Source organism: Marmota monax, unplaced genomic scaffold, assembly GCF_021218885.2.
Source record: "Marmota monax isolate L192 unplaced genomic scaffold, Marmota_monax_Labrador192_F-V1.1 WCK01_AAM20220418_F8-fsc00012, whole genome shotgun sequence".
NCBI classification, from domain to species: Eukaryota; Metazoa; Chordata; class Mammalia; order Rodentia; family Sciuridae; genus Marmota; species Marmota monax.
The window spans coordinates 20,395,143-20,417,683 of record NW_026695227.1 but is presented as its reverse complement, the minus strand read 5'-3'; the positions used below and the strand labels follow the sequence as shown (position 1 = coordinate 20,417,683).

The 22,541-nt window shown below is 33.9% G+C and overlaps 1 protein-coding gene across 1 annotated transcript; it reads right to left on the bottom strand.

Annotated features, from left to right (window-relative positions):
* Positions 1-3,274: 3,274 nt before the first annotated feature.
* Positions 3,275-14,997, bottom strand: LOC124087318 (dol-P-Glc:Glc(2)Man(9)GlcNAc(2)-PP-Dol alpha-1,2-glucosyltransferase). The gene is made up of 3 exons (XM_046436164.2): positions 14,715-14,997; positions 13,378-13,575; positions 3,275-11,090 (listed from the first exon to the last, which is right to left on the bottom strand). The coding sequence occupies exons 1-3, from the start codon at positions 14,895-14,897 to the stop codon at positions 10,035-10,037; spliced, it is 1,437 nt and encodes a 478-aa protein (XP_046292120.1). The 5' UTR covers positions 14,898-14,997; the 3' UTR covers positions 3,275-10,034.
* Between the last annotated feature and the right edge of the window lie 7,544 nt (positions 14,998-22,541).

Genomic DNA, 22,541 nt, shown 5'->3' with positions numbered 1-22,541 from the left:
CTATTTGGAGACTGGTGGAGACTCTCAAATTGCATTTATTGCATCTAAAATCCTTGGCTATTTTTTTAAATGTATGTTATTCATATACCATTACAAACACAATTACTTGCTTTCTTTCCTTATCAGGTAACTTGCTCTATAACACAACTCTCAGAGAGTGACTAACAGTTCCTGCTTTTCTAATAGCCACACAGAGGAAAACAAGTATTTCCCATCAACAGAAGCTTTTTATAACCATTCTGCCATTAAATATACATGACAAATTCCATGTGAATTAAAGGTATGTGTAAATTCCAGTTTTACTGATATTCTAATTGGAAAAGAAAATAGAAACTATCAAGTTTTCTAGATATTCTTAATTATAGGGAATAAAATGAAGCTATGATTATCTGATGATTCAAGCTTCCAATAATCATGTTTTCAAAGTACACAATGACATAGATAATCAAATATATTTGCTCAAGGATAAACATGTTCAAAAATGCCTTTCAAATAACAATGAAAAAATCATTAATATCAGTGACATTTTAGGGTAAATAGAATGGTAAAGTTCTGTCAGATTAACAACTAGAAAAAATATCCATGACTGCCATCTTGAGTAAAATTCAGGATAATGCATTTTGGAAACCAAATTAGCAGTTGTATACTGCAGTTATTACCACTGGAAATTAACATCAATCTAAATTTTTATCATACAAGCAGTTCAAGCAGAGATGGGGTCCTACTATATTCTTTCGTTTTTCCACATCAGTATTCTGTGTGCATTTCATTCCAATATGCCTCCTGAACAAGATGCTATTATAATGGGGGACAGTGATTCCTTCATCAATGTATGTAATCAATATATGAAATAGATATATAAAATATATGAATATATGAAAAAAAGTTGACTACCCTTTAAATTGCTCCTTCCTCTGTCTTCAGTCTTCCTACTTACTTCTTTTCCTAGCAATACTTCTAAAATTCTCCTGTCCATCTTCACCAGAAACACTTGTACTTAGGTGTGTACATAGATATGGGTATGGGAAGAACATAGATATTCTCATATGCTATTCAAATATTTATAATTGATTAGATTTAATGGGTTACTTTTCCTTTCATTACAAAGGACAGAATCTTAAGACCAAGACTTAGAATTCTAAATGGAGGGCTAATTTTAAAATTAATTAGATCTTCTGCCATGGCTCACCTGAGCCCAGGGCCTGCGCATACTTTGGGAACCTTGCAATACATTCAACCACAAGACCCAGTAGTTACAGAGGTATCAGAGTTAAAATTTCAAGTCATCTCCTCAAAACCTTTCAAAGCCCCTACACAGTCCTAATTAAGACTGCCCTTTTCTTGGGTTCCTGTGCCACCTATTGTGGGATTTAAGAGCAGATGGAGGGTGAGGAGTCACAATCAGTCCATTCAGGCTGACTATCCTCTCTCAAATAATAGCCACTTTTCTTCTTACCCCCCTTATCATACTCTGTGCTCTCTTCTTGTTCCCCACCACATGCAATAGAACATTGATCTTAGTTTCTACTTAAAAATAACCTATGTTCTTTTTAACAGTAGGACATTATTAGATTATGCAAGTTTACTGGAACTGTCTTGTTCCCTGAAAAAAAGGCAGGTTCTAAAGCCACATTTCCTGAGTTTGCAAATTATTTCAGTTATCTTTGTCTTAATTTCCTTATCAATAAAATGAGGATCATGGTAGTATTTGCCTCATGGAATCCTTATTGGGATTACTTAATCCATGTTGAACACAGATTCTAAGACTAGTGACTGACACACAGCAAGCATGCTGCAAGTGTTGGCAACTGTTAGCCACTACTTCTCCTGTGTGTGGTAGTAGTACTGTACAATCTCTGTTCACTTCCCTTTAATAAACCTGGAATGCTTTCCACAATGTCTCCACAAATCTCCGTAAGAATTAGCTCAAAAACCATTTTTCCCATTAAATGTTCCCTTGTCCCTTCAGCTGTGATTTCCAGTTCCATGTCAATACCTTAACTTTCGCATTCCTCCACAGTGATAATCAATATTATACTTTCTATTAATTCCCAATTAGAAGGCGAGTTCCTCTTTACAGAAAAGATCACTTTTGTATTGCTTCACATCATTTTTCCACAAGGGAATTTCAAGTGGTCACTGGATTCAATAACAGATACTTTAATGATGCAGTATATTACAATGAGCTATATTAGAAATCTGTATTCCAAAACTGTTTCCACCTAAACTATTTTTCAGGAATTCTTAATCCCTCAAAACAAAAGTAACAACCTCAACTTCCTTATTAATACAGACAGATTATACAATCTATATCAACTGTAATCAAGACAAAGTTCCTAGGCAGATAATGGCAGAGGAACTTATATCACACTAACTCTGCCATAGTTTAAATGATTTAGAGGAAAAAAATACTTGAAATTACTGAACAGCAATCAAAATCATGTGTACATTGCTTTTCCTGAGGGTACCCACCAGTCAGAAAGTTGTAATGACTGACTTGCAGAGGATGGAATTTAGAACTGCCAGAGCGGCTGTAAATAGAGGGGAAATCTAGAAAAGAGAAGTCACAAGGAGGATACTCCAAATCTGGGTCCAGTATAAGTGCTCAGTTGATCTCTATAAGATGCATATGAGGAAGGGAAACTCCATGCCCAATGGGAAGTAAGAGAAAACAAAGAATGGAGATCTCCTCATTCGTCTCTTCACAAGGGCCCAGGTTTGAGATTTGAGTCCTACCAAGTTAAAGGTGCTGATAAACACTCTTTACAGACCTAGATTAACAAAAGAAACCCCAGCCTCTACAAATACAAGGTGATCAGCTAATAATTTAACTGGTCTCTATTATGATGAAATTAGAGGGAAAATTATACAGATACCCAGGTTAGCGATTGACACCAATTACAGATACTTAAACATATGCAATTGTATTATTTCATGAAGAATAAAGATTAGGACTGGGTAAGTGGTAAAGAGGGAAAAATGAGTGAGTACTAGGGGAAAGGTGCTAACCCTCAGTTTAGAATAAGATAATTAAGTAGACATAGTATATTATAAAACAAATTTATTTAGAAACAAAATATTTTAACAGAATTTTTGAAAAGAAAAACATCTTTTATTCTTATAAATAGGTTTACTCAAAAGCAGTTTTAAATGACATGAACTCACAATATAATTTTATAAGTCAAATACACATCTCAATTTTAGAATATAGTACTAACAAAAGGTAAAACATCTAAAAATGTATCTAGAACAGATATTTTTTTAAAAGAGAGAGAGAGAGAGAGAGAGAGAGAGAGAGAGAGAGAGAGAGAGAGAGAGAGAGAGAGAATTTATTTATTTTTAGTTTTCAGCAGACACAACATCTTTGTTTGTATGTGGAGCTGAGGATCGAACCCGGGCCGCACTCATGCCAGGCGAGTGCGCCACCGCTTGAGCCACATCCCCAGCCCCAAGATCAGATATTCACATATTGTTTAAGCTAAAAGATGAAGTTCTTCCAGAAAGAATTTTTAAAAACCCAAAGCTTATCATGTTTAACCAAGAACTTGCTTCCAAATTAAGAGTTTTCTGAGAAACTAAATACTAATTGTTAAATAACTGTGCTCCTCCTTGATTTGTAAGAAAGGTTTTATTTCAATGTAAATTCATATGACTGAATACTTCAGCCCTGATTTTTTTCCTTTTTGCCATTAAATTCATATGTATACACTCATACCAACTTGAGGCATTATGACAAAAACAAAAATGGAAGATACCATGGCAGATGGAAGACTGTCAGCCTCTGGAAAACCTCCAAATTAGTGTTAGCCTCATTTTCTGGTATAGAAAAGTAGGTTCTCCATGAAAACTTGAAAGATGCCACAAATTTGAAGGTAAATGCCTTTGTGCCCTTCTCTCCCAAATTGAGTAGTTATTAACATTGATTCTGGTCAGGTTGTCTCGTCATGAATCCTACCTGTCAATTATTCTATAATGTTGGGCAAACAACCTTTCTCTGCTAAGTTTCCTCATGTATTAACAACCATTCTATCCCACAGGATTATTATGAATATTAAATGAGATAAAATCAGTTTTAAAGCACTAAAAACAGTGGCCAATACAATATTATATCAGTTTTCAAATCTGTCCTATCACTACTTGTTTATGGGGAAAGGTCCTCAGATGAAGATGCTTTATGAAGTAAACAATGTCATATGGAAAGTCAGATTACGTAAAAGAATCTAATATATGATTAAAAAATCAAAAAGTGCAACATTTTAATTTTTTTTTTACATTTACCTTGGCTTCATACAACTCAGGAAACACTTTCAATAACAGCATAATAAATAGGCATGGATAATATATATCTTTGTGGTTCAAAACAATACAAAACTATAAAAAGCTTAATTCAGAATAACAAAAGTTTAATTACAAGAACACTTGAATATACAGCACAATATCACCACCTAGTGAACACTGAACTAAACACTTTTATTATACATAGCACTTGCCCTATTTTTCACTAGGGGATAAACCTTTTTAAGTAGAAATATACTATTTCCATTGATACAAGAGGAATTAAAACATATGTAAAATAAATACTACAAGCTCACCGAAATATTCTAACTATAATATCTTTTAGAAGATTGGGCATCTAAAATTTGTTTCTAAAACAGGGTTAACAGTTAAAAGTAGTTTTGTTCAGAAATTTAAAATACCAAAGACAGCATGCAAATCACCAGAAATATCTGACTATGACTTACCAATTAATGCAAAAATATTAGTTGTAACAGACTTATGAATTTACAAGGTTGTAAGACATCTTTAAATATATTTTACTCTATCTACATGCTATCTGATTTTCCTAAATCTGATAAATAGAAATTTTACCACCAGTCAATAGGAAACATTTTTTTCAGGGGGTCCAGTCCCTTGTAGAGACTAAGCAATTAGAAAATTTGTTTTTCATTAACTGAAATGTAACTATTGGCCCTACATTTACACTTTACATAACAGAATAATTTCAATTCACTCAAATAATTGTTCTTCAAATATTGTAAGAGCTTAAGTTACAGAATCTGTTATTCCAAGTTAATCATCCCATTCTTTCATTTATCTTACAACAAAATTATTAATCCTCATCATTTGTTCATACTTCTTTAAACAGTTTCTAACATTTTTAAGAATGATTACAATCCAACACACAAAAAAATAATGTGCCATGAATGGCCTGGCTTGTGCACAGTAAAGACTATCTCCACTCTCCATATCCTACTTCATATATATATATATATATATATATATATATATATATATATATATATATATATTTGGTTGTTGATGGACTTTTATTTTATTCATTTGTTTATGTGTGGTGCTGAGAATCGAACACGGTGACACACACATGCAAGGCAAGCACTCAGCCTACTTAATGAAAAACATTCACAAAATAGCAGTCAAAACCTCAGTTTGTGAATCAGATCATCTATGTTGATTTACAGACAAGAGTGGTCTTGTGGCAAGTCACCAGATATATTTGACCTTTAACTTCTTCAACAATCCAGCAAAATTCAGTATCTACTGCACAGACATATGAGTAGGATCAAATGGGACAATATTGGTAAATCAGCCAATATTACAGGTACTCAAAAGATGGCAATTTCTTTCCCTTTTTCCTCATCTTGTATGTGCCATAAGCACACATACATTGCTCAATGAACTGATCACACTCCAGTATGCAGAAACAGTATAATGTTTTAATATTGTTCTTGTTGTAAAAAGACATTTCTTTTGGCTTGCTGGTGATTAACTGTGCTATGAATGAAATGAAACTCTGAATGAAATTATTAAATTCATCAAAAGCTCATCTTTTAAAAAGCATAATATGAAGACATTATTGGATTACTTTACTGTGACAAAATTTCTCACCCTAGAAATAATAATCAAATCTTAAAAGAATTTTGTGTTGAATTTATAAATGTGTTGAAAAATTTTTTCACAACCTATTCACTTTATTATAATTTTTCAACTTGTTTTACTATATTGGAAATGTGTCATCAACATTTAAATATGTAAAGCACTCTAAATGAAAGATAAGTTATTCCTAGAATAGTAAAATAGAACCTGAAATAACATAAAATATTTGTAACTGGTTGAAATTTCTTTTCCCTTTAAAGTCTTACAAACCATCAAAATTATAATAATGATTGAACTGCTTGTATTTTAAACAGCAATAACCTTGATATCATATCCTGATATAAAGACAACATATAACATATTTACAAGTAGATACATGTTTAAGCACTAAACAACACAGCAAACACTTAGCAGTAGACCAAAAAATTAGGCAGAAAATGGGTCTGGAATGCTTTTGTCATGAAATGCAATTTATTTCCTCAAATTAATTGTGATTATACATTATAGTTTTTCTGTGCTATTTGCTTCATTCTATACTAAAATGTTCAGTGTACATTTAGCTAATATTTATCATATGATATGTTTATGATTTTTATGAATGGCAGGGGATAAATCCTTTTCGAAATTAGGCCCATACCAGACACACCTTAATTAGGACAATTATCCTCATTTGAAATGAGAACCAAACATCTTGCCTTATTGATTATAGAGTCATAAGCAAACACTAATTCCCATAACTCCCATGTTAAACATTCTTCCTATAAGTCCATGGCTCCTAATTTATATTTAAATTTCCATTTAAAAGTTTTTTTTCATCTTTACATTACAATCTGGTTTTACTATTTAATGTGATTCTAATTGTTTTAAGATAATAATGCTCTCTACCTAATATATAGTAATTTCTTTCTTTTTCTTTGTTTTTGGTACTGGGGATTAAACCCAGATGCACTTTACCAGTGAGCAACAGCCCCAGCCAATTTTTATTTTTTATTTTGAGATGGTCTCACTAAGTGGCTGAGGCTGGCTTTGAACTTGAGATATTCCTGTCTCAGTCTCTCCAGTTATTGGATTACGAGCATGCACCACCATGAATTTTTTTATCTGAATACATAATTTATTGAAAACTGGTTACAACTGTCCACTATTTAAGTGCATAAATAAAATTTTTGAATCCCTTTTCTCTTTGATTATGAAGAAAATAATGTCAAACTGCACAGCAATTTAGTTCAAACTGGAAATAACATATTATTTAATTATTAGAAATAAATTACATTAAGTTATTTACATTGTGGAATTTTATGACAGACTAAGCATATTCCAGAAATGAATCTAAGGAAACATGGCCCAGAGAGCAAAAATAATTTCTCTTGCTAGGAGAATATGCTATTTTAAAGTAAGGAACACTGTATTTCCAAATAATTTAAACACACAGATACAGTTATAAAAAATTTCTGGGTATCCATTAAGAGAAAACACATGACACATGTGGTAGTAAACACACAGTACACTAAAACCTAACTAATACTATCTAAAGATAATATTCCATACTAGAATTTCACATAAGGTAGAACTTGATCAAAATTATTCTGAAGTTGAAAACAATGGACTAGAACTTTTCATGATACTCTTTAAAATAATCCTACTCACAGACTACTAACAATGATTGTAAGGTTATCTAGTAAGGAAGTATGTGTTTTTCATAATCACTTTTTAATTATGAAATTCAAAAAAATTCTCATTTTTTAAATCCACTACAAAAGTAGTATTTGATAATCCTTTAAAAAGTTCAAAACACAAACATAATTTAGAATGTTTGTAAAAGCAAGGATCGTTTTAGGAATGACTGGACTTCTCAATCTTTTCAGGTGGAAAGACTTCACAGGGATGAGTTTGGTGATCTGTTAAATTGAGCTTGTGTATCTTTCACATATTTATTTAATCTATTTCACTCTGTGGAAAATTCAATAGTAAATAACCATCTTCTAAGGGTCCAAGAAAATTTAAACCAAAACGTTTATCTTTAACTCAAGAATACTGATAGACATCCTGTTTTAAAATAATTAGAAAAAAATAAGCAGCTCCTTTTAATTCACAATATTCTTTTCTAAAATACCAAGTACTGTATTTTATGTTATAGAAAACGAGGAAGATTAATGTGTTTCCTTCTCAATGTAAAATTTCTCCAAATTTAACACATAAGTGACTCAACACTTAAAAATTAATTGGAATGGTGATCTCTCCAGTCTTCTTCAATTAAATGGGGTGAAATGGTCCCCAGACCAGATTTGAGTGGAAAGTTTTTCCTCTCAGAAATGTTCCTAAACACAAGCCTTGCACTATCAGACAACAAAGCTGAATTTCCTAAATTACACTCTTTTTTTTTTTCCAACTTTGGTTTCCTGGATTTAGTTCTCTATTATAATAAATTCATGAAAGCATAATTTCTTTGATTATGCTTTCTTATCTGACTAAAAATATTCTGGCTGGGTGTGGTGCATACACCTGTAATCCCAGTTACTTGGAAGGCTGATAGAGGAGGACTACAAGTTCAAGGCTAGCCTGTGCAAAATTAGCAGGACTCTTAAAATTAAAAGGGCTGGAGACATAGCTCAGTGGTATACTGCTTGCCTATCATCCCTAAACTCAATATTCAGCCTGCCAAAAAAAATCTGGGTAAAATATATTTTCATACAATCACTGTTATAATTGAGTCATTCTACTTTCTAAGTACTGAATAGAGGTACAATAAAAGAATGCTCTGTATTTTTTTCTCAAGACTTTTGTTGTTATTTTTACCTGCACTCATTTTCATATTTGCAAGTTGAGATGTTTTCTAAATATTCTAATTATTTTAAACAGGAAAAAGCTTTATTCAACACTGAGGAGAAAGTAATTTGTCCACACTTACGGCTATTTTTAAAAAATATTTAAAAATGTTAAAATTTGGTTGAGAGATGACTTCTATACACAGTTTCAGCTTTCCATGTCAAAATTAACATGCCCAAATGCTTACCTGTAGTAAAATGACAACCCAAGGAATGAATGAAAAATAGTAAACAGAGAATGCAAACACTAACACACTCACAAAATATTACCCAGCAGGTGTTACCTAATTTACAAAATAGGTACATCAAATGATTTCATAACTTTCAGTTCTATTTTTTTTTGGGGGGGGGAGATAAGGGAATCAAATAACAATTTGATTTACATTTATATCTCAGAAGTCACTTTTTTTTTAACCTCTCAGGACAAAATTTTATTTATAAGATCTGAGCACATATATTATCTCCTAAAAATCTTGTGAGATATTATCTTCTTGTCAGGAGAGAGGCATGGAATGGATAATTCCTCAGCACCTCCAGAAGGAACTGACCCTGCTGACATTTTGAGTTCAGATACAGGTCTTTCTAAATGTGGGGAAAAAAAGTAAACCACTAAGTTTGTGGTCATTTGTTACAGTAGTCCTAGGAAACTAATACAACAATGTATTTCAGAAAAAAAGTCTCTTTAAAAGGTATTATAATCAACACAATTTATCTTTGGCCTTTATACATTTCATATTAGGAATTAGTGAAAAAGCTTCATAATTTCTAGATTTTAAATAAAAAATAATACACTGAATCCTGGATTACCATGACCTTCTCTTTTAAATTGCTATCCATAAATCTATTCTAATTTATAATTAAAATTATAATTATTGAAAGAGTAAACAACTTTTCAATCAGGAATATTGACTGATCATTTGTAAATATTTTTCAAATAATTTCTGAAAAGAATTATAAATTAGTTCCACTGCTGTGAAGCATACCCAGTTTTCTTAAGCTTGTATGTACAAAAAGTTTCCAAGCTTTTGAGTGCTGGCAGTATCAAAGAGATAATTGTAAACAATTTTATCTTTCCATTATTGGCTTCTGAAGCAGGTCTTAAGCTTTTCAGTTGTTTATACTTAACTTCCTTATATTTGTTGCATACAATGTATGTATGTAATAAAAAAAAAGTATGTAATAAGAAAAAAACTGATGTGATCTGAGGATTACCATTATGCCTAAAACAAATTCTATAATTCCCACATATCAATTATCATTGTGGAGACAGTCTATATATTACATCTACTTTTAAAGGTCAAAATATCTCTGATTTTACCACATAAACCTTTGAATGTCCTGACTATTTGGCCACTGAAAAGTCTTACTCAGAAAAATATAAAAAGTTAGGAAATTAACAATTACATAGCAACCCAGTTCACAAACAAGTCTGGATGTGGGCGGTAGAGGTATGTTAAGCCTATAAATAACATATGGTAAAATAAAGTAACGAAATTCTAGCAGTTTTTGAGGAACTGTAGAAGTGAACAAGCATATGAAAAACATTAAATTCCAGAAAACTGATTTTGATTTCAATGAGTCAGCTATACTCCAACCAGCAAATACATAGACTGGAACTAACAAATATTTCATAATTTCATATCTTTGAAAAACTCTTTTCCACACATAGAAAGTATAATGTCTATTGTCTGCTAGCAAGTATTTATGAACATAAGTGAATTTCCAAACTAAAAATATGGAGGCTAAGGTAATCAAACAAAACTGAATTCTACGTTTCCAAACTAAGTAAAGAAAAGCCTTAATTTTAGTAGGAGATAGTAGATGAGGAAAAGAAAAAAAGAGGGTAAAAGAGAAAAAATAGAACAGTTGAGGAAAATGAAAACAGGCTTCATGACTACTCCGATCACCAATAACAATTCCACCATTAACTGCTACAAAAGCACAAAATGCAAACCCCAGAAGGATATAGGGCCAAGTTAGAAGGAAAAGCATACTCAAGTTCTTAAAGGACATGGAATACACCAAAAGAAACTGAAGAATTTTCCTGAATTCTGAAAATGGTCCTTTGATAGGGGGAAGCCGCTCTTCCTTCTTCTTTTGTAGCTCAGTTTTCCAGGCTTCAGTTAATTTCTGTGCAATGACATGTCCTGCGCAGAAGACAGCCCAGATGATATTTGTTTGACGAAACATGAAGCCACAAAACCCAAGCAAGGCGGAAGTTTTATGATTTCCATAAAGACACATCAAATAGGCAAAAAGAGTAAAAAACATGGATCCTGCTTCTGTATAATAAAGGAAGTTAAAAAAATACAGTATTGGAAACACTGCTAGTGTTAACGTTGATAAGATTCTCTGGATACTTGAGGCAGCCTTTGGGGGGAAAAAACATGAAAAATTATTTTCACAAAGCAATTATGCTATTTCTGAATTAACGAAGATATTTATTAAAAAAACAATAACAAAGCCCCACTCCAATTTTATTTAGGAGTTAATATTAATCTAATTTTGAGCTTTGCAAAGTTACTATATAAGTTTATAAGAATATTTGGTACTTTTTAGTTATAATTATTAGCTTGGAAGCCACTAAAACATGTGCCAAAGCTCCTATGGCTTAAAATGACTTGAATGATTCAACAAATAGTTGAGGAGTTTTTGGCGCAAGACACCAAACTAAACTCTGTGGAGCATAGAGATGAAGAGGACACCATGCAGATAGCTTCAACCCCCTGAGCTTAATTCTTACTACCTTCCATAAGCATTCAACTTGCCATCATCACCAACTCTCTTGAAGGACAGCCTTTTAAAACCTTACATTAGACAAAATGTAAAAGGGCATATAGCATCTATATTATTTGACCAATGATCTTACTTTTTCATGAAGGATTTTTGTGAAAATAGTAGGCCTAGTCTAAAATTAAACATCTTCTTTGGGCCTTTCTGACATGACTTCAAAATTTAAGTATTTTTATCTCCTTAAATTGTATCCTTCATTTAATCTAACTCACCAAATCAGTCCATGCCATTCCTTTGATTAAATTTAAGGTCTCTCATTCCTCACAAGAATAGGAATAGAACCACCACATGACCCAGCTATCCCACCACTCAACATTTATACAAAAGTACTAAAATCAGCATCCTACAGTGATACAGGCACATCATTGTTTACAGCAGGGCAATTCACAACAACCAAGTTATGGAACAAACCCAGGTGTTGATGAATTAAAAAAAAAAAAAAAAAAAAAAAAACATGTGGTACATATACACAGAGGAGTTTTATTCAGCCATAAAGAATGAAATTGTGGTATCTGCAAGTAAATGGATGGAACTGGAGAATGTCATGTTAAGTGAAATAAGCCAGATTCAGAAAATCAAGGATCAAATGTTTCTTCTCATGTGCAGAAACTAGAACTAACTAAAAGGGAGGTGTCTCATGAGGTTAGAGGGAGATCAGTGGAGTAGAATGAGGTAGAAGAGGAGGATGAGGGATGGGAAAGAGGAGGAAATGAGAAATGAATCTGACAACATTATACTATGTACATGTATAAATATACTATAGTGAATTCCAACTTTATGTTTATCTATAAAGCACCAATAAGAAAAAAAATTAATAAACAGAAGGAAGACCAGTAGAGTATAGGAAAAGGAACAGAGGGAAGGATGGAAAAGAGGAAGCAGTGGGGATTGAAATGGAGTAAATTAAATTTCATGCATATTTTGATTATGTCAAAATGAACCCAACCATTATTCATAACTGTAATGCACTAATAAAAGCATTTGAAAAATAGAATAAAATTAAGGTCTCTTCATCACCTCCTATATAAAGTTCAAAATCCTCTCCATGGCATATAAGGACTTTCTTGACTTCAGTCCTACCTGCATCTCTAGCTTTATATCCTTGTGGTTGATAATTCTATAGTTTCAAACAGTAATTCTCTGCATTTCATTGTTCAATGCCTTCATACCTTTACTTTATGTTATGTCTGCCAGGATTATTCCCCTCTTCAGCAGTATCTGTTCATCACGATTTAGCTCTGGTGCTACCTTCTCTGTGCAGCCTTATCCAAGGCCACACACACGCCTCCCAGTAAGGAAGTAGTAAGTGTTCCTCGGCTCCTTCTCTGTATCCTCATTCTCATGCCTACCTGCCTCTCATAACTGATACTACTGAAATTACCTCTTTCAATTACTGAATCTTTATATCAGGCACTAGCCGAAGCACCACCTATTTATTAATCCTCTACTCTTCATAACACTTCTATGAGGTAGATTTATTAGTACTTATTTAACAGTTGAAGGCACAGAGTCATGAAAGGTAATCTTCCCAAAGTAATGCAAGTAGTAGTAGTAGGGATAGAATTGAAACCCAAGAAACCAACTTCCAGGACTTGCAATCTTAAATTGCCTCATAACTCCTAAAGCAAAGTCTATTTTCCCTAAAGAAGATATAAGTTCTGCAAAGAAAGACTGCCTTACTTAAATATCTTCTAAAATGGGGGTGCAAGATTTCCATTAATTGTCACAAACATATATAAATTCCAGTGTTAAAAACATATTTCTCCAAATTTCATAAAACTAATTCATGACATAAATGTGAACCTGACTACACAGAAATAAATTATGTTAAAACATACCTGTAATAAATTATGTTAAAACATACCTTGTTTCTGGGTTGTAGCTTTCGGAAAAGCAAATATAGTAAATAGAAGTTGCCAACACTGAAGAGAAGATTAACAAATCTGAGCATTCCAATGGAGCAGACAATATGTTCAGACCATCCAAAAATCCAACTGGCAGGTTTGACCACTCCAACAGACACCAGGTATAAGCCAGGTAATGTAGTAATCATGGGATCCCACTTAAAAATGAAATGCCAACAGTGAAGCAAAATCAAGAACTAATACTGAAAGGACAGGCACAGATATGTTAAGATCCAGTTTTAATGATCATGACATTTGAGAAGTTATTTTGACATGGTTAAAAAAAAATCTTAGTAGATTAGACGTCTACTTTGAGAAAATAATTTTTTTTTTACCTCTGCACCTGTTTGTAATAAATTAAAATTTGTTTCTAATTTCCAAGAATTGCTCTCTAGAATACCTGTATTTTGGTGTCTAAATTGCAAAGGCTCTCATTTCACAGCTTGTAAAATTTAGTTCAAACTCTGATGGGTTTAGAGAGAAAGAAGGGTTTAGAGAGATTGGTCCACAGGCTCTATGATAGCTAACATGTATCAGTTTCAAAAACTGTGCTAAATCTTATTTAATCTTGTTGCATACCCTACATTAGATACTATTATTGATGCCATTTTGCAGATGAGTAGCCTGAAATCCAGAAAATTTTCTAAGGTTAATAACAGCATCAAGATTGAAAATCAGATTTTTTCCCAACATACTTTAACCAGAACGCATAATGTGTCACCAGAAGAGGAGGAATATGCTTTGGTATTTATATTTATACATTTGTGTAGTCAAACATACATTTTAAAATGATATAACCTGACTGGGTGCAGTTTATCCAGCTAACAAAAGGTTTCTAAAATGCCCAGAAAATTAGTGTAAACTATCACTTTATTTTTGTGGCTGAAGATCCCCCATCCTTCCTCCGAAATACTGAGTGAGGTGTTTCACTGATGCAAACGTGAAGTTTTCTGACAGGTTCAAGGCACACCCCAACACCTCTCTAATCTTGGAACCGGGGAAGACAAACTGGGATAGTCAGTTGCTAAGAGGAGGAGCACTAGCTCGGTTCCCCATTAGTCACTCTCCCAAACCATTCCTTCTTGAGAGACAGATAAGCTTTTTATTCATTCATTTTAACAAACATCACGAAGCTCTGACACAGGAACAAAAGATTACCCAGCTCCTTTTTACGTTTGGAGGCTGGGAAGGTGCAAGGGAGAGAGGCAAGGATAAAGGATGGGAAGGAGAAGTCAGCGATGGGAACGCCGGGCCCTCCCTGGCCTGTCCTAGGGTAGAGACAGGTTGCGGACCCCACCTGCGAGAGGGAGAAATGGCCCTCACAGTAGCGCTGCGCCTGCGGCAAGTGGAAGATCTCGTCCATGTAGGGCTCTCGCAGCGCCCGGCTGAAGGCAGAGAAGAGTAGGCATGACACTAAAAAGGTACAGCTCAAGGCAGCTGAGAAATAGTAACCCTCTAGCTGAGCCATTCCTGCCCCCATTGCCACTGCCCGAGGACCCACTCAGAGCCTGGAAAGCCGAGCTTGAAACTCCGGCTCGAAACGGGCGCGCAAGGCGGGACTGGCCGGACAGGACTGAGCACAGCCGGAAGGCAAAGGATGCTGGGAGAGCGCGGGCCGGAAGGATCCGGTCACTGTTTCCGGAGTGACGAATTTCTGTAACGGACCCGACTGTTGCCCTGTCAATCATACTGCCTGAGGCGCCAGGAGTGGTGAGAGCCTCCGGGGAGGGCGGTTCTAAAGATCCACTGGAGTTGCGCTGTTTGATGGTTTGAAAAGAAATCAGATCCTTAACCTGCTGGGGTTTTTTTTGTTGTTGTTGGTTCCCATTTCTCACCAGAAGGTGGCGTCATTTCCCCACGTTTCCAATTTCCAAACTTAAACATTTGCATTTCCTTTTCCAGTTATTTCTATTCTCTCTTTTCAGGGATTATTATTACTAAACAATTCAATTCTAAGACATTTCTCTTGCGTCATCTTTTGAGACCGGAAGGGGAGCGTTTATTGTGGGTTCAAAGACTGATATTTTATAACTGGTAGGACATGAAATCCCTGACTGCCAATAAATTCACCAGTTAGAGGATATTTTGGGTTAAAAGAGAACACTTTCAAAAGGTAGACTTTCCGAGGATTTACTTAAATTTATATTAAGACTGAATTCTGATGTCCGGATCTCAGTATGCTGTGCAAGTTGGGGGTAATTAATTATTTTAGAATTTGGGATGTTTTAGATAAGGAAGGATTGCCTATGCATGTAAATTTGGTTGTTATGTATTAGGTTTTCCTACTAAAACATAATCATGAGCATTTAACAGGTGGTACTATGCACCACTGATTTTGTAGTCTCAAAATTTTATTCACATATTAGTTACATAAAGTTACACACTTTTCTATGTTATGTAGACTACACAATTCCTGTAGTCTGGGGTTGGGTATTGAGGGCAGGAGAAAGAGAAGTTATAAAGAACACTAAAGATAAATTATGTTTTGCAATTTTGCCATGAGCATTGTTGGCCATGTTTTGCAGAAAGAAAAAAAATGATCTTTTCATTAACCTCAGTCAAGTTGCCTTTGGCAGAAATACAGCAGAAAATAGTCATGATTCGTTTAGGATTGTAAACCGCAGGGTTCTCAGTTCAGTTCTTTCTCTGAGTCTCTCTCAATTTAAAGGAAGTTTCTCAAATGAAACTCATGGGCTCCCTCTGCATTCTCTACTATTTCTCAATAATAAGAGGAAATCATTGGAATAAAATCATGTTAGGTAGATTTCTTCACCTTATCCTAATTTGAGATGATGCTTAGCTGTTTTCCCCATTATCTCCCATTTTATTATTGAGTATGGACTGTACTTACCTATTTGAGATCATCTCCAAATCATCTTAAGACTTCGAGAACTTATTATCTACAAGCAATTGGCCACTGACTCAGTAAACTTCTCAATCTTAATAGTACATGCTCTGCATAACCCTCTCTAGAAGTAGTTGACATTTTTTGAGGAAGTAGAATAAAACTAGACACTTATGTTATATATTTATCTTCATAATAATGACTACCAGAACTTATATTGAACATCTAACTTGTTTACAAACCCCACATGCCCCTTTAAGTTAATTAGGAAGTTTCAAGGAAATATGATATGTTTGAATTGCTAAAGATCTGTATTTAAAATCTGTTTAACTTAATCTTACAGAAGCAGCTAAAGATAAAAATTTGAAATTATGTAGAAAACTAATGTCAGCATGGGGTAGAATTTAAACCATCACACCAAGAATAACTCTATAGTCTGTTATTACTTTTACACTTTGGAATTACTGCATATTTGATAAGCTTTAAATGCTTTCCAAGCTTCCCCCAAATCAAGATCTCCCACTAATATAGCTATTTCTGGGGACTTTTTTCTTTCTTTATAAAGGGGATTGAACCCAGGGCACTTAACCTCTGAGCCACATCCCTAGCCCTTTCTTTTATTGATTTTTTAAAAAATAAATGACAGCAGAATGCATTACAATTGTATATAAAGTATGTTGACACCAATTCATGTCTTCATACATGTACTTTGGAAAATAATGTCTATCACATTCCACCATCCTTGCTAACCCCTGCCTCCTTCTTTTCTCTCCCACCCCTCTGTACTATCTAGGTTTCATCTATTTCTCCCATGCTCCCCCTCCCTACCCCACTATGAATCAGCCTCCTTATATCACAGGAAACATTCGGCATTTGATTTTTTTTGGGATTGGCTAACTTCACTTAGCATTATCTTCTCCAACACCATCTATCTACCTGCAAATACCATGATTTTATTGCTGAGTAAAATTCCATTGTGTATATATGCCACATTTTTTTATCCATTCATCCACTGAAGGGCATCTAGGTTGGCTCCACTGTTTAGCTATTGTGAATTGTGCTGCTATAAACAATGAAGTGCTAATCCAAGTAGCATCCTGCCTCCAATTACAACTTTTTCCTCTTGCTATGGAATCAAAATGTTGGCTATTTCATAATCATAGTGATGGTTTACTCAGTTCTATGTGACAATTAGTTCTAGATACAGCAGGGTACTGCTGTCTCCTGGTTCAAAATCCTAAAATATAACCTCCAAAATGCAATTCTAGACTTGCATTCAATCTTAATATCATAATATACCAGTGGGGGGAAAACATAAAATTTTAAATTAATTAAAATGTAAGTAACACAAAATTTCGATTCAAAAATATTTGAACAAGAGTAATGGCTTAGCAAGTACTTTACTGAAAATATCTTTAAGATATGATTTAACGGGATGGGGATATAGCTCAATTGGTAGAGTGCTGGCCTCACATGCACAAAGCCCTGGGTTCAATCCCCAGCACCACATGCACACACACAAAAAGATATGATTTAAGGGGCAAATCTTCCTGGTGTTCTAGACACTCCAGTTTTAGCCCTGAAAGTCTCAGCTCACGGAAATCCTTTAGTCTCAGAGAAACAGGGATGGCTAGTCACTTAGAAAGTTATACCACATAACCCAAAGCAAAACTTTGTAAAAACCCTTTGTAACAGTGACTCTTATAGTGTGGTTCCTACATCAGCAGAATTAGCATTATCTGGGTACCTGTTAGAATTGTAAATTATTAAGCCAGTGCCTTAGAACTAATGAAACAGAAACTCTGGAGTTAGAGCCACAGAATTTGTGTTGTAGCATTCATTTAAACATCAGTTATGATTCTCTTAGATTCCCAGATGAACCTGATGCATGCTAAAGTTTGAGAACACACAGACCTTCAAATTGTCCTTACTTTTCTGAAAACCTGTGCTGATTTGTCCCCTTCTTTAGTATCTTTTCTGAGTACTTTTTCATCTTTTTTTTTCCTCATGTGGAGGAATTTGGCTTCTCCAATTCTTCCTCACCAGGCTTTACTAAGAAACACAAACTGCATTGCCAAGCCACAAATAGACCATTTTATCCTTAGCAGGTACAGAGGAGGAATTTAAGTACTGTTTAATATTTTTCAGTTAAGTACTGTTTAATATTTTAATATTTTTAATATCTATTTTTTCTTTCAAAAAAAATCTCTATATAAAGCTCTATATAAAGAATAACTATCCTTTTTATAAAGACAAGTAGCTGAACCACAGGAGTCTCACAGAAGTTCTTCAACTTATCAGAAAAGCATCCCAGGGATAATCTTCGTGCCATCATTTTCCCTTCAACTGTGTGAAATTTAAGAATATCTTAAATGAGTTATTGAATGAATTGTGCTATTGTAATGATGAAATTACAGTACCATTAAATCAACTAAAGTAAAAAGTGAGAAGGGAAGACACTGATTTAATTTATAAATAATTTCATATTTTAATAGACATAGTAATATTATTTTACTAATTTTAAAATTTCAGAGTTATATTGAAATCTATGATACGATTGTTATTACTGAAAATCAATACTTATCCAACCAAATCTATGTGAAATACCAAGAAGGATTATTCTCCTTTTGATTTCAAGGCAGAGTAAAACATGTGGACATCCTTAGGTTAAAAATTTGATCCCCTGCACCAGTTAAGTTTGACATACATTCAAAATATTATTCATTAAATATTTGTACGATATAAATTTAGTGAGAAATGGGTCACGTTAGATTGGGTAGAGAGAAGTGATTGGAGGGGAGGGGAGGGGAAGAGGGGAAAGGAAGGACAGCAGAATAAAATAGACATTATTATTGCTGTGGGGTATATACTTGACTGCATGACCAATGTGATTCTGCAACCTGTACACTCAGAAAAATGAGAAATTATATCCCATCTGAATCAAATGTATGATATGTCAAGATCATTGTACTGTCATGTGTAACTAATTGAAACAAATAATAAATAAATAAATTTAGTGAGAACAGAGATCATCTGACTTTTCACTAATAAGATTTAAATTGAGCAACCCGCATGTAGATTTCATTTCCACAAGGCAAAGCTGAGACATTGTAGGGGGATTATCTGATCTGTTGTTCCAGTTCTTTCTGACAGCTTTCCCTTCTGCTCTCATTTTATTTTGGATTGCTTTTCCAAATGAGATAACAAATTATATTAAAGATCTTACATTTATTTAACATAATGAAATGAGATACTACACTGTTTATTACTATCTAAAAATGTTAGTTTTTGTACCTGCCAAGTTTCAATGACTGATAATACATCTATGAAAAATATTTGAAAAAAGTCTATGCTATTAAAGTGTATTTCCACTAGAGGGTACTGACAACTTCAGCAGAATTGGTAACAATTTATTATGTTTCCTGTACTAATTCCAGTTTTGTTTTAACCATGTTTATTGATCACCACTCAAATATCTAATAAGACTGCCTCTCAAGATGCTGTGTTATTGGTTTTTAAAGTTCATTATTATCGATACCAAAAATTCATTACTATTATTTTTTTGTGTGCTGAAGAGATTATAACAGTCACATCCTCATGGAAGAAATACTGGGAGCAGATGTGCTACTGGAGAGTCTGACAGAGATTCAAGTGTGCAGGCGGTGATCCATTGGCGCTAGGGAACAAGCCAAACACATTGCATATTTCCCTGGGGCTCTTCAATCACAGGAAGCGAAAGCCTGAGTGTGGAGGGTGGGAAGATGTTCCACCCCAGATTCAGGCAAAGATCCTGAGGGAGGAAGAGCAATATAAACCTTGTGTCCTTGAGGAAATGACAGAAAGACCTTCAGGCCCAGAATCCTACACTAATCCAAAACAAAGTTCTGGTTACTAGGGGGTAAGTGGGGGATACTGCTGGCTCTTGAGCTGCCACAGCTGGAAGGCAGGAGAAACTTGAACAGCATGAAAGTCTACTGCCTATGGCCCACAGGGCCTGCTGACTACTGGAAGTGGACCAGCAGCACTAAATCCACCCCTCCCAATCTCCCATCATGAGCCCAGCACTGAGTGACAAGCAATCCACCGCTAATAAGGGGAAAAGTGTGGGAGAGTCCCCTGTGAGGCACAGACCTGGAAAGACTGCTGACAGTTGAGGATGGAGTGGGGACACTGAGAGAAAAAACTTTGGCATTGATGGCCCAATACGTAGCACAAGGTAGAAGCAGACGACGTTTGAAGAATTTGAAGCTGAAGATGCACCTTCGTGTGTGTGTGTGTGTGTGTGTGTGTGTGTGTGTGTGTTTTGATTCTATAACCCAAGTATAGACTCTGTGGAGTAAATATCCAGGAGCAATAATGGCTGTCTCATAAATCTGTGCATATTCTGTTGCAAATACTGACGCCAGGTTTTCCAAAGTGGTTGCTTAAATTTACACTTTGTCAAGTAATTATGAAAGTTTTTCTTTTGCATATCTATTTATCCTTGTAAACACTAGGCATCATTATTTATTTTAACCAATCTGATGCACATGTAATGGCAGCTCATTGTAATTTTGATACGCAGTTCACTGATGGCTGAGGAAAATCAAGATGTTTGCATGGTTAGTGGTCATTTGAATACATATTTTCTTTTAGGATACCTTTATTCAGGTCATTTGCCCAATTTTTAAATCAAGTTAGGGTCTATTTGTTGACTGATAAAGTTCTAATTATATTTCTGGCATCATCTTTTTGTTGATTGGATATTTTAAAGATGCTTTTTTCACTATAGCTTTTTTTTTTGCTTTTTAAAAATAATTATGAAAAGCACTAAAATTTATGTATTCAGATTTATCAGTCCTTTCCTTTTTGGTAAGTTCCACTGGTGAAATTTCTATGTACTCTAAGGTCAGTAAAATGCTTTTATTTTTTTCCACATTTTTAAAATTGGTGCAGTATAGTTGTACATAATGGTGAGATTTGTTGTTACATATGCATACATGCACACACTATAACAACATGATTTGGCCAATATCATTCCTCAGCACTCCCCCACTTGCACTTTTCTTTAGTATTATATAAATTTGCTATGCTTGTCTTTCCTTTTTAGATTTTAAATTCACCTGCAAAGGAGTCTATTGTATTACATAAGTTATAGGCCTAGTTAAAAAACTTTTTCATAAGAATTATAATTGTTTTAGCAACATTTATTAAAGATCATTTTATTGCAATTGCTCCACAGTATCACTTATTTCAAAACAAGAAAGCAGAGGTCAATATTTGTGTAGGTCTGTTTGTATCCCCTCTGTTATATTCCATTGTTGTATTTGTATGTCATTGCTACAATGCACTTTTTTTACTATGTTAAAAATAAATCTTAAAATGCCTAGAGCATATATTTTCATTATGTTCTTCTTTAAAGTATCTTATTCTATTGTAGATTCATTTTTATTTTATTAGTTCTCATCAAAATTCCAGTTTCTAAATTAGTCTTGTATTGAATATACAGAACTATTTGAGAAAATAATTGAATTGTTACCATATAAAGTATTAAATTTCCATTTTTATTTCTGCCACCAGTTATTTATCATTTCTCTATCCATAGTTCAGTATATCAGTCAAAATCTTACATTTAAATGATTAATATAAGTGTTTAAAATTCTGATAGACCTACCCTGGGAGGCTATGGGAAGAATATGGTATCTGCATGATTGGGGCATGCAACTGCTCTGAGAACTCATATCCTAAGATATGAAGTCATTTGAAATTAACATTAAAAGAAATCAAGAAATAGCAATGTAGGCATGCTATTTCAATTTGAAGAGGTAAATTTCAGAAGAAAATGCTTAGAGAATTGAAGGTGGTTAAATTTGAGAAAATGGAATGAAAAATTGGTAAGGACTGTGCTGTTTAATTAGAAATATTACAAGCTTATTGAACTTATTTTTGGAAAAATACAAGTATGTAATCAAATTGTGTTTTGTGAACTGGTACCTGTCCAGAATACTGTATTATTGATTTATGACCAGATAGTACTAAAATTAAGAATAAGCTTTTAACATTTTTATAGTAGAATAACGGAGCAATTTTATTTCTGTGGAATATGGTACTAAAAAAGATGAATTTTTATTTTGCATGTCTGTTTCTTGTTTGATTTCTAATAATGCATTTTACTGTGATAATTTGGAATTAAAACATTCATTATTTACTGTACGTAGCCTGAGAAACACATAATAACCTTGTGATAAATAAAATTTTAACTCAATATAATTTTTAAAAATCAACTTTGTCCTATGTCCA

Coding starts and splice junctions, on each gene's coding strand:
- LOC124087318 (XM_046436164.2), bottom strand. CDS start 14,897: ATGGGGGCAGGAATGGCTCAGCTAGAGGGTTACTATTTCTCAGCTGCC. Junction 13,576..14,714: donor GCCATTTCTCCCTCTCGCAG/GTGGGGTCCGCA, acceptor TTCATTTTTAAG/TGGGATCCCATGATTACTAC. Junction 11,091..13,377: donor AGCTACAACCCAGAAACAAG/GTATGTTTTAAC, acceptor TTCCCCCCAAAG/GCTGCCTCAAGTATCCAGAG.